This window comes from Ursus maritimus, unplaced genomic scaffold (genome assembly GCF_017311325.1).
Source record: "Ursus maritimus isolate PB19 unplaced genomic scaffold, ASM1731132v1 scaffold_36, whole genome shotgun sequence".
In the NCBI taxonomy this organism is placed as follows: domain Eukaryota; kingdom Metazoa; phylum Chordata; class Mammalia; order Carnivora; family Ursidae; genus Ursus; species Ursus maritimus.
In genome coordinates, this window is record NW_024426230.1 from 2,905,912 (window position 1) to 2,918,938 (window position 13,027).

General features: G+C 41.9%; 1 protein-coding gene across 3 annotated transcripts in view; it reads right to left on the reverse strand.

Annotated features, from left to right (window-relative positions):
- Positions 1-13,027, reverse strand: part of STXBP6 (syntaxin binding protein 6) — a 238,803-nt gene that overhangs the window by 155,234 nt on the left and 70,542 nt on the right. For 2 of the 3 annotated variants that reach the window (XM_040620797.1, XM_008708822.2), the window contains exon 2: positions 12,241-12,428. In XM_040620797.1, the coding sequence (XP_040476731.1) occupies positions 12,241-12,394 (154 nt within the window). In that variant the 5' untranslated portion in view covers positions 12,395-12,428. Of the gene's footprint in view, positions 1-12,240; positions 12,429-12,551; positions 12,570-13,027 lie in introns of those variants that run through there. The other variant, XM_008708823.2, reaches the window with a different exon arrangement.

Genomic DNA, 13,027 nt, shown 5'->3' on the forward strand with positions numbered 1-13,027 from the left:
CCAATGATCTTACCTACCTGCAAGATGGAAAGGATTCTGACCAGAGAAACACGCTTATGTAAATACTGCTCTCTCCTACTAGCTGGAAACCAGAGCGGTCCGTTCTCAATTCTATTGCTTCCTTTTATGAAAATGAGAACTCAGATCTCAAGGCCTCAAGGTTTGCGATCTCAGACCCACCTGCCAAGTCCCCTTCTGAGAGCAGCATAATCTGTGAAACTGAATACAGACATCGAAATGCAGTTAGGCGTGGGGTCTATAACCTAAGCCACGTGGCATCCATGTGTGGTGGACAAAACACAATCTGAGTTAAAAGGGTATGTGTGTGCGGGGAGGGCAATATGAATATTCTCAGAGAGAGTTTTAATAAAACCAGAGTTTCCATTTTTTCCCTGAAAGAACTTTTTAAGGAAATATAGAACTGAAAATGATTCCTGTGGGGAAAGAGCATTCAGGGAAAGCTTTGATATATTCAATGCCATTAAATGGTCATTTATTCCTCTGTAATAAGAACTTTCTTTAGGAGAAACACTCAGATACTTCGCAATTTGAGATAACAGCTTCCCCACTGTACGTTACAATGGAAGCATTTATAAATTGCTCATTCTGGATGATTCTAAGAGTCTGAATAAATCAGGGAAATCCGTATTTTCTGCTTAGTAACGGGGCTGATGGGTAGAATAAAAACTACTCAGTAACCTGATGAATTCCAAGAGGAAACAAGATCACCTGGCAGCATCTTAGTGTGAACCACAGCAAGAAAAAACAAAAACAAAAACCAAAAAGGGCCAAACCAGCTCCAGCTGGTAGAACCCAGAGCAAAAGCGTGAGGTCACAGCCTGGAGCTCTGCCCCAGAAAGTGTGTCCATGGTGCAGGCTCAGAAGAGTGGAATATTGCCTGATTTGTTCCTGCCCACCGCCTCCCCCCCCAGCCGGCACTTCATCCATTCCACTGGGGGCAGAGAGGTGTCGACAACCTGGTTCCTACCCTCTAGGGGCCCGCAGTCTGGGGAGGTAAACAGAAAGCAACTGACACACACACAAAGCAGCAGTGCTACGTGCTATTATGAATAGGACATGGGAGGCCAGGGAGGGGTGTGCTCGAGCTTAGGGCACAGTAACCAACTGGTCATTTATTCTTCCCAGTACTGGACAACCTGGAAAGCTCAATGTCCTTGGGGTTATTTATAGTTTCTTGAGGAAAATGCTGCATATGGTGTAGCCTGACTGTAACTGGGACGGGTTCTGGGAGATGAATATCACTCATGCTTGTTCTCTCTTTAAAGGAAGGGTAACAGGAAAGACTTGGGCAAATAAGAACCTGATCTGGGCTGAAAAGCTGGGTCCACAGGCGTTTGTACCAGCCTCTCCCACTTCTGCTGTTTGCTTAAAGTGCACTTGACTGACCCCAGAGAATGTTTTGTTTTGTTTTGTTTCCATTTTTCTTCTGATCCCATAAAGATAGGTGTAGGAAAATAACATCTCCCATTTCAGGAACAGGAACTCCATCAACTAAGCCAGTTCTAATTCCCCACGAAGTTGGATACAGAGGCCTGAATGCAATGACTTCAGCACCCAGTATACCCAGTAAGGTACAAACACCCATGAAATCAGAGGGGAAGTCTTCGGACTTTCAGAAGCACCAGTGTGATGTGCCCCCCAACCCGCCCACTCCATTTCTAGCTTCGCGGGGGCTGCTGCAGAATAATTTTGGAACACAGAGAATTAAGAGAAGCTTGGTTTAGAAATCGGGAGCCAGAATGACCGTGAGCTCCCTGGCAGGAATGGGACAAAGAGGGGAGGGGAAAGCAAGCTTGAGAGGGAAAGGGAAAAAAGTATGGAAGGGGAGGGAGGAAACTGCCAAGAAAAATCTGGGCTTTCCTGTGGTTGTGTCTTAAATGACCTGGGTCACAGAAGCCTGCCATAGACGTGTATTAATGTGTTTTCTAAAAACCTGCAGATGGGGGCACCTGGGTGGCACAGCGGTTAAGCGTCTGCCTTCGGCTCAGGGCGTGATCCTGGTGTTGTGGGATCGAGCCCCACATCAGGCTCTTCCGCTATGAGCCTGCTTCTTCCTCTCCCACTCCCCCTGCTTGTGTTCCCTCTCTCGCTGGCTGTCTCTATCTCTGTCGAATAAATAAATAAAATCTTTAAAAAAAAAATAAAAAAAATATAAAAACCTGCAGATGAATTACTTTGTATGGCAGGAACTGGTGGATGTCCCACAGGAACTGGTGGATGTCCCACTCAGTGACAAGATAATAACGTTGCTCTCAAAGCTGAAGACCTCCCGTGTATCAGGCCTTATTGACACACAGAAGGAGCTCAGTTCATCTTTGAAAAGCCCTTGGGGATATAGATATTATTTCCATTTTACAGATGAGAAAACTGAGTCTCAAAGAGCTTCTACAGCCAGTATTTCCCCCTAAGTCAGTCTTACCCCGAAGCCTGTGTTTTGTACAGCGGGGCTAGAAGAAAGCAGGGGGCAGCAGTGACTGGCGGCATCCCCGAGTGCCTCTGACTACACGACCGACAAATGGAATCCTGATGCTGTTCAACTTGCAATGCAACGGCAAAGAGCACCAACTGCTACGCGTGGCAGCTCCGACAATCACCACCACCAGAGTGCATCTGCGCGGATTCAGATCACCTGCCTTCCCGGCCAGCGGCCGCTGCCAGGTACACAGACGCTTGCTGGCCATGTTCCAGAAGGAGAGCTGCCTCAGTGTGCAATCGCCCTGCCCAAGGCTTGCTCTACCTTTGCCATCAGTCAACATTAACCAAAGCGAACATAAGTGAATCCGCTGCAAGATCCCTGCTCTCAACAGTGGGCTGTGGGATAGAAGAGCACACAGATGGAGTTTCCTTTTTAAATGAAATGTTTTGGCACCAGCCTCTGTCAAGAGTTTTCCCTTGTTTCCATCTGGCTTTAGTACTGGAACGCATACATGAGAGAATGGAAAAAGAAAACTCCGTTGGCGTGCTAAACCACTAGAAAAGCTCAAGTGGTTGACAGCATATCCTCTAAACCCTCAGAGATTAAAACGCTTTGCTCAAGGAACGCTGCCACATTGTTTTTAAGGAAGGGGAGAGTTCTGTTTCTCAGACCAAGCCCTGTCCTGCAAAACAAGTGAAAAAGCGCGCACACTTGCGTCCTGCCCCGACGTTCTCCAGCCCCGGGGCCCTGAGCCTCGCACTCACCCACGTGAAGCCTCGTCTGCAAAGCAGAAGCCACATCACAAGACCGTTGTGCGGATTACATGAGATAATACCTGTTAAGGGCTTAGTTATCCATTTTTGGAATGTCCTATTCACAAGGCTTTAGGAGACTCACATATTATTACCACGAGTTTTCACAGGAAGAGCTCTAGAACCACCAAGGAGGCTCTAAAAAATATTCAGACATCCACTTTTTTTCTATTACATAACTGAACAAAAACAAGTTCAAATACGGCAATGTTCCTGTCAGGAGGCTCTCAGATTTTCCCTTAATTTCCCTCTCCGAATTTTCTCTAAGCGTCAAACACAGCCACAGTCATTCTGGTATGCTTTCTTAGCAGTCCAGGATTGTCACCACCCAGCCGAAACCAACCAAGGCCGACCCCTGTAGGAAGGCAGAGTAATACCAAGACATGCTTATCGCTAAAGCTGTGTAAGGAGGGACAGAAAATTCTACTGTGGGACGGGGGCACAGTGGCTAAGGGGATACAGACCTACAGTCAAACGACCTGGGTTCAAATCCCTGTTTGGTAACTCATAAGCTGATGATCTTGGGGAAGATAACTTACTCCTATATGCTCAGTTTCCTCATCTACAAGTTGAAGACAGTACTTTTTCTATCTCATAACACGGCTGTAAGGATTAAGTATGTGTAATACATGTAAAGCAGAAGGAACCATGCCTGATATGGGAACTCAGTAAATACCATTACTACTACTAGTATTATTACTATCACCAATTTGAAGGTGGGCTCGGTGCCAACCTAATTGGCTTGCACACTGAATCGAGTGATAGGTGCATGGCAGGTGCTATACTGAAGGTCGTTTATAAATGACACTGGTGGCAGGATCTACTGGGCCAGAAGACATTCCAGAAAACCCTCTCTCTACTTTTAACCCCACCTAGCCAAGGATTATTGTTGTTACAAATGTTTACATCAAACATGTCTATGCACATTCACAAAAGAGCCAAATTCTCAATCTAAAGTATAACAGGATACTGCATTTTTATAAAATAAAAGAGGATCTAGAAAGAATTATGATCAAGGCAGTAGAAATAACTTTTTATTGCATTGTCTTTTAGAGTGATTTAAAGTTTCATGGCTGGATTTATATGCCACATCTCTCTAATAAAGACAGAAAAGGCTTACCCTGATGCATATTACAAATGTAGGAGAGTCTATTAGTCAATAACCTCTGAAATGATAACAAGACACAGTGTAGGTCAAAACTGTTCAATGTCTTATCAGTTTTGAAGGGTTAGGGAGGAATCTACCCCTTCAAACATCTCCTTCTCTAAACCACACCCCCTTCATGACCTAAGTCAGAGGAAATGAGGTGCTAAGGCAGTGGGAGCGTGGCCCGTGGGGTAATAAAGACTGGATGAATTTCCCAGTCTGTCACTCCCAAAATGGTGACTCTGGGATGTCATGACCTTTGATGAACACTGGTCCCTTCACCTGTGAAATGAAGACATACCACCCAGCAGATAGGAACGTTGTGAGGATTAACTGGAATTACAACAAATAATATAAACAAGATGAATATTTTTATTTTTTCTACATAATTTTCTGAGTCACAGTTTCAGTAATATTTACTACTTCTATAATAAAGAATAATAGGGGCACCTGGGTGGCACAGCGGTTAAGCGTCTGCCTTCGGCTCAGGGCGTGATCCCGGCGTTACGGGATCGAGCCCCACATCAGGCTCCTCTGCTATGAGCCTGCTTCTTCCTCTCCCACTCCCCCTGCTTGTGTTCCCTCTCTCGCTGGCTGTCTCTATCTCTGTCGAATAAATAAACAAAATCTTTAAAAAAAAAAAAAAAAAGAATAATAAATAGATATCATTATTATAGTTGTTTTGTATTTCTTCTTTCCCTGTGAATACATTTATATACCTCTGAGTTTGGTGTGGATTTTTTCATTTTCCTCGATAAGAACTTTCGGAAAGTTAACTCATCATCCCTAAATAAGCCATTCCTATCAAGGTCAAATTTCATTTGTCTTGCATTCTTCCCTTCTCTCTCTTCTAATATTTAGAGACCTTGTGATAAGATCCAGTCAGAATTAGAAAGTGGATAAAAATAATTTCTTTCTAGGGGCCTCTGGGTGGCTCAGTTGGTTACGTGTCGGACTCTTGATTTTGGCTCAGGTCATGATCTCAGGGTCGCGAGACTGAGCCCTGCATTGTGCTCTGCGCTCAGTGCGGAGCGTGCCTGAGATTCTCTCCCTCGCCTTCTGCCCCTCCCACCGCTCTCCCTCTCTTTCCAAAATAAATAAATCTTAAAAAAAAAAAGAATTTCTTTCTATGCCAGATCGCTGACAATTAACTTTGCTTACCCCAATTCCAATAACACCTATAAAGAATGCTCTCGAACCCTCATCAATGCTTTAAGTGTCCATTTGTTTTATTAACAGCCTGAATTTCTCCCTACATGACGTGTATGGAATAGGATTTGGCAAAAAACTTCCAAAGAGTTCAGAATCCTCAAACTCAGAACCCAAAGGAATCTTTGAACTGGTCAGTTCAAAGTGAAGCCTGGAAAAATTCAGAGCTTTACCCATGGCCTGTCAACACAAAAGAGACTAAGAAGTATTTTTTGGATAGAATGTAGTACCGAGAATGTATCGTTATGTCAAGCTGACCTAGAAGACAACCCAGGGGGGCGCCTGGGTGGCACAGCGGTTAAGCGTCTGCCTTCGGCTCAGGGCGTGATCCCGGCGTTCTGGGATCGAGCCCCACATCAGGCTCCTCCTCTGGGAGCCTGCTTCTTCCTCTCCCACTCCCCCTGCTTGTGTTCCCTCTCTCGCTGGCTGTCTCTCTGTCGAATAAATAAATAAAATCTTAAAAAAAAAAAAAAAAAGAAGACAACCCAGGGTGTAACTGTAACATAGTGAAGCTTCTCAACCTCAGCTTCAGTATCTTCAGCACTATCTTTCCAAATACAGTAAGTTTTACTGCTACTCCTGGGGCTGTGGTCGTAGCACCTAAATCTGGATTTTGACAAGTTCTCTGGGTGATTCTAAGGGACACCTAGGATTGACAGCCACTGAGATGGAGAGCAGTGTTGCCAGGTTCTAGGCTCCCATCCCACATCGTTACCTTCCATGGGGATCCATTTACGTAAATTATTTCATCAAAGACCATTCAGAACTATTATTTTTTAAAGATTTTATTTATTTGACAGAGATACAGCCAGCAAGAGAGGGAACACAAGCAAGGGGAGCAGGAGAGGAAGAAGCAGGCTCCTAGCATAGGAGCCTGATGTGGGGCTCGATCCCAGAACGCGGGGATCACGCCCTGAGCCGAAGGCAGACACTTAACGACTGCGCCACCCAGGCACCCCCAGAACTATTTTTTTAAATAAAAAAATTTTGCTCCCTAAAAATCTAAAATCATTTTCAAAAGATTAAGATTTTGTTTCAACAAAATACGTAAAAGAATGTATTAATCACAAAATTAAAATTTTTTCATGCTTCTTTTTATGCGGACAATGAGTAGAAGCCAAGGAAAGATTTTTATCCACTTGTGAATGTGAAGGCTAGCATGAGACATTGCACATACTGAATTAAAACAGGATCAGGAAATAGATTTTAAGCATGAAATTATGGAATGTTCAGTAGATAACTGGCCTCTAATAATAAACTGATTTTTAACTTCTTAGCACGTTTCCAGTTTAGTTTTATAGACTCAAATATCATGCAGGGGGCAACCAACTGTAGAAATTATTGTGGTGGGGCTTGCTTTATACTTTGAATGAGTTAACAGTTCTAAGTTTCAAAGTCTAAAGTATAATCAGGTATGTAGTAAGCCACAAATTTAAATAGCATCTTCTATTTAAGCACAGGGAATAGTCTATCTGTACTTGGCAATGTGCCAGGTGTTATAAGGCGCTTAGAAGAGTCCAACATTTAGATCTGATCGATGCAAACACGGGTTTACATGATACACGCCTGCTCTGTCTGAGGGCTCAAAAGGGCCACCTAGGATAACTTCTCATTTGTATAAAGGAGAGGGTTAGTTTCTGTCCTCCTAACTAGAGGAGGTCAATAAATTCTTATAATCATCCAGCTAGTGACTCTGTAAGAGGTTTTTTTTTTTTTAATCGATTTTGTGGAATATATTTACATATAATAAAAGATACCCATTTTTAGTGTGCAGTTTGAAGAGCTGTGAAAAATGTATACACGCAAGTAACCACTGCCACAACATGTGGAACACTTAACACCACTGCAAGAACTTCCCTCATGCTCCTTCACAGTCAGTCCCCAACCCCAACCCTGTCGACTTCCGATAGGCTTTCTGCCACTACAGCTTAAGTTCTGTCCATTCTCGAATTTCATATAAATAGAATCATACAGCATGCAGTCTTTTCTTTTTTTTCATACAACATAAGGCTTTTGAGTTATCCCCATTGCTGCGTGCACTGGCAATTCATTCCTTAGGGAACATTCCACTGCAGGGATAGGATATAATGTGTTTATTCATTCACATGTTGATGGACATGTGAGTTCCGATTACTGGTTATTACAAATAGACTGTTATCTACCTCTATGTACATGTCTTTATGTGGACATGTTTTTATTTCTCTTGGGTAAATACCTAGGAATAGAGTCGTTGAGTCAGAAGGGCATGTTTGAATTTACAAAGAACTGCCAAACGGTTGACCAAAGCAGTTATACCCTTTTTACATTCCCACCAGCAAAGTGTGAGAGCGCAAACTGCTCCACATGCTTGCTAACGCTTGGTATTGTCAGTCTTTCTAATGTTAGCCATTGCCAAGAAGACCAAGTGGAAACCAGGCTTTAAGAATGCAAATTTACCCAAGCCTGTCAGTACAGAAGTGTCTGCACACCATTTAAGACGCCATTTGGGAAGTCCAGTGAGAAACATTAAAATTCTATCCCAAGGCTCCACGGATGAACTGGAGAGATTATTTCTCTCTTTACACAATCCCAGCTAAATAACCCAAGAAAGATCATCTTATTTCCCCTGCTCCAGCATCTTTCTGGATTCTTCCAGAGGATATGAAATTCTCTCCAAAAATAACAACTCTTAGGATCACAGGCCTTAACCTCGCAGATTTTAAATTCTGCCAGACACTTGGGAGGGGGTGGAATTTACACACACAAAAATCAGTAAGACACTGGATATATAAAACACCCATGCTTACGTGCGTATGTTGGCAAGCTTTGAACGCTGAGATATTCTTCCCTTAAAAAAATTTTTTTAACTCGTTCTGCTGTTTGAAAAATGGTTAAATATTACTTGCAGACATTGCCCTTATTTGAGCCAATTTTGCCCATTCAAAATGGAGAGCTGGTTTTCATCAGGCAAACCGCAAGAGCGGAAGAGCCTGGCCTCCCAGAAAGCTTGGTGGTTCACACTCATAGCAGGAAGGATGCTCTCATTCCAGGGCTTGCTTCCACTTCACAGCCGCCTACGTGAGTCGAGCTACAAAGAGGTCATCCTTAGACCAAGTAGGAGAAAAGGAGCAATTCAAAATCCCGCGTAGTCTTTTAATGAGGCTGCCCTTCCCTCTGCCACGAATGTTCCCGGCACATACACCACCTCTTTCAGAACCCGGGACGCTCTACTTTTCTCATAGCTCTGGCTTCTTCCAGCCAGGCCAAATTCTCCTCACACCTGCTTTCCCATCACTGCATTTCTTCCTTTTTAGCCTTTTCACAGTTAATAATTGTATTTATTTTAGTGACTAGTTGATAAATGCCTACTGCTCCTTCCCCATCGAACAAAGTAAGCTTCTTGGGTTTTTCTCCCAACTGTATGCCCCATACCTAGAGTGCTCAGCACACAAAAAGTACTTAATAAATATCTGAGTAATTAATTACTTGTGGATTAAAACATTACCTTATCAGAGATGTCACCGATATGCCTTCACGTAAGTTAGAAGTTAAAGAAGGTTGCTCCCTTCTCGATGAGAAGAAAAATCACACTGCAAAAAACTTGGGGGTCAAAGTTGGCCTGGCCTCCTCCTGCCCCAACTTCCATTAAGCCACCTGCTTAAATGTCAGGTCTACTTTACCAACCTGGCCTCTCGCAATTCAAATCCATGAAACGGAGAAAGACTATCAGAACAAACTATTTTCCTCCATTAGAATGGAATTCTGAAAAAAGCAATTCTCATAGTTTCAAACTTTAAGCCTAAAGTCTGGGTAATCAGCAAGGGAAATGCAGGTATTGGACGAGTCTAGGTCAGGCTCTCCCGTGGCAGGGGAAATGGCTCTGCTATTTCACTGAGACAGGCAGACAGAGTTCCTGTTTCACTCTTGCAGCCTTCATGATCAGAAATAGGCTGACAGCAGCATGTCTCACATGCAAACAGAACCGCCATCTTTTCCAGTTAGAGGTACGTACCAGGCAAAACTCCAGGGACTTCTAGACCGTTCCACCTTTTCTTCAACTACCCATCTTCAAGAAATCTCAATGAAACATAGACCAAATAAAAATTAATAAAATTAGAGTGACTATGTGTCCCTACTCAGCTCATGTTCAGCTCAACCCAAACACACACAAAAATTTATTGTAATGCATTCTATTCATTATTGGCGCAAGCAAAACTCTGGAATTGAAACGTAAGAATATGAAGATATTTGTAAGACCTGAATCTCATTAACAAAATACTAGAAAGGTAATCAGGAAAGGCTACTTTTTTCTTTCATTTAGTCATTAGATATTAACTGAGGCCCTATTATATGCCAAGCACTACCCAGCATGCTAAAGGAATGCAAATGTCCTCCAATTATAACAAAATTTTACTAATCTAATCCTTATTTGGAATTCAGAAAGACAGACCAATATTTCAAGGTCAATTGTCTCACACTCATTTAAATAAAAGCTTTCTCCTAACCACTGAAAATACATTCTCTCTAAAAGATTATGTTACCATTTTATTATAAACTAAGATAGAGTCTTATCATTATCTTTACATATTCTTCTTTTCTTTAACCTTTACATATTCTTTCTGGAAAAAACCTATCTACACACTGAAATGAATTCTTATAAATGATCAGAAACTTTTTTTTACACATCTCCAAAGGCAAGAGAAACAAAAGAAAAAATGAACTTGTGGGACTTCATCAAGATAAAAACCTTCTGCACAGCCAAGGAAACAGTCAAAAAAACTAAGAGGCAGCCCACGGAATGGGAGAAGATATTTGCAAATGACACTACAGATAAAAGACTGGTATCCAAGATCTACAAAGAACTTCTCAAACTCAATATACGAGAAACAAATAATCAAATCAAAAAATGGGCAGAAGATATGAACAGACACTTCTTCAATGAAGACATACAAATGGCTAACAGACACATGAAAAAATGTTCAAAATCATTAGCCATCAGGGAAATTTAGATCAAAACCACATTGAGATACCACCTTATGTCAGTTAGAATGGCAAAAATTGACAAGGCAGGAAACAACAAATGTTGGAGAGGATGTGGAGAAAGGGGATCCCTCTTACACTGTTGGTGGGAATGCAAGTTGGTACAGCCACTTTGGAAAACAGTGTGGAGGTCCCTTAAAAAGTTAAAAATTGAGCTACCCTATGACCCAGCCATTGCACTACTGGGTATTTACCCCAAAGATACAGATGTAGTGAAGAGAAGGGCCATATGCACCCCAATGTTCATAGCAGCATTGTCCATAATAGCTAAATTGTGGAAGGAGCCGAGATGCCCTTCAACAGATGACTGGATTAAGAAGTTGTGGTCCATATATACAATGGAATATTACTCAGCAATCAGAAAGAACGATTACCCAACATTTGTAGCAACATGGATGGGACTGGAGGAGATTATGTTAAGTGAAATAAGTCAAGCAGAGAAAGACAATTATCATATGGTTTCACTCATTTATGGAACATAAGAAATAGCAGGGAGATCAGTAGGAGAAGGAAGGGAAGAATGAAGGGGGGGTTAATAGAAGGGGGAATGAACCACGAGAGACTATGGACTCTGGGAAACAAACTGAGGGCTTCAGAGGGGAGGTGAGTGGGGGACTGGGATAGGCTGGTGATGGGTATTAAGGAGGGCACATATTGCACAGTGCACTGGGTGTTATACGCAAATAATGAATCATGGAACACTACATCAAAAACTAAGAATATATTGTATGGTGACTAACATAACATAATAAAAAATTATTAAAAAAAAAGAAACTAATTTTTTTTAAAAATCTAAAAACGGGTCCAAAAATAAAGTTTTATTCCCAAGCCACAACTGAAAGAAGGAAAAGATGAATCAAGGTAAGCTTAATTCTTCCGTTGCCCGGTTACAAGAACTATCATCGGATCTGTTACAAATGCCCCAGGTACTCAGATTAGCATCCCCACAACTCCATGGAAAACGTATCCAAATTTTATCTCAAAAACTTGGTATGAAGCCACAGTAAATCCCACACATCTACAATCACAAGCAGAAAGAGGAAAAAATAATCCAACAAAATTCTAAGCTTAATAGAACAGATGCCTCTTCCTGACAAGGAACAGCTGTCAGGCAAAGCAATGATTCGGGAGCTGTCTCTACAGTCTCATTTTCCATAAGGTGTCGATATTTATCTTGAGACAAACTATTACTGATTACTGGCAACTGTTAAGAAAAAGAAAGCCAATGAAACTCAGGCTGCTAGTAATGACAATTACCCAAAGACCAGGAATTAGCCTAAGACAAAAAATCCTAGAGGAGAACGCACTTTCTGTCAATGCCTTCGTGAAGGAAAGTGTGGATGAACAAATGTGTCTGTCAAACCCTTAGCAGAAGCACTCAATGAACTGGAAAATACACTTAAAATTGAACTTCGTTAACCTTTCCCATGCAGAGCAACCTCCAAAGCAGAGGTGCCACTAGTAAATAAGGACCGGAGAAGACAACAGAGATGCAGGAAATGGGAGTGGGAGAGTGGATGTGTACAAAAGCTGGGTATACGACCCTCTTGGACACCTGAGAATTGTATGTTTCAAATGAAGCTGTTTTAATAGTATCAATGTCTGGTTTTCATTACCTGACAGGCAGATATATGTTAAATATTCTCCTTGACCCCCGGTTGCCAAGAAAGGAATCTTTTTCTTTGTCCTCCTCTTAACTTGGACAGCTCCCAGCATCCTTTCATCAAGAGGTGCAAAAATTTCTTTGCTGATGGCAGACTTGGCACTCATTGTAGAAAACTGAGGAGGGCACACAGCGAGTTTCCTAAAGAAGAAAAAGAAAAGGCAAGTTGAATTGACAATATGGTGAGGTTCCTGTAACAGTAAACGGCAAGTTGATTTGCAGGTGAAGTAATTTTCAATTTGTCGTTTAAAATCTCTCCCTTACTTGAAATGCACTGCAGAATCATTAGAAGCAAGGTCTTCCCACTTGTATTAACTGTGAAAAATACAAACAAGAAGGGAATACTGATGTACTCACTGAAAATGTCAAATACAGTGTGAGATAAACAGCACGAAATGCTACCAGGAAAGTTCGTCAATCTCTACCCCAGTTGCACCTAACGGTAACTGGCGAGCAGGACCCACCCCCATTCCTATTCCATAAGAAACATGATTTCACATTTCCAGTTGAGAAGACTTTTCACTACCCAACAATCCTTAGAGTCACGAAGTTCTTTATGCTCCTTCAAAATCTCCTTTAACTCTAATGTAAATCCATTTCCCTAATTCTATTCACAATGGAAATAATTATATCATCTTCTACATAATAACCCTACATGCAACAGAAGACCATTAATTTCATCACCCGTTAGCTGCTTTGGATCACGCTAAATAATTAATCCTTATTTATTAGCCTCTTTC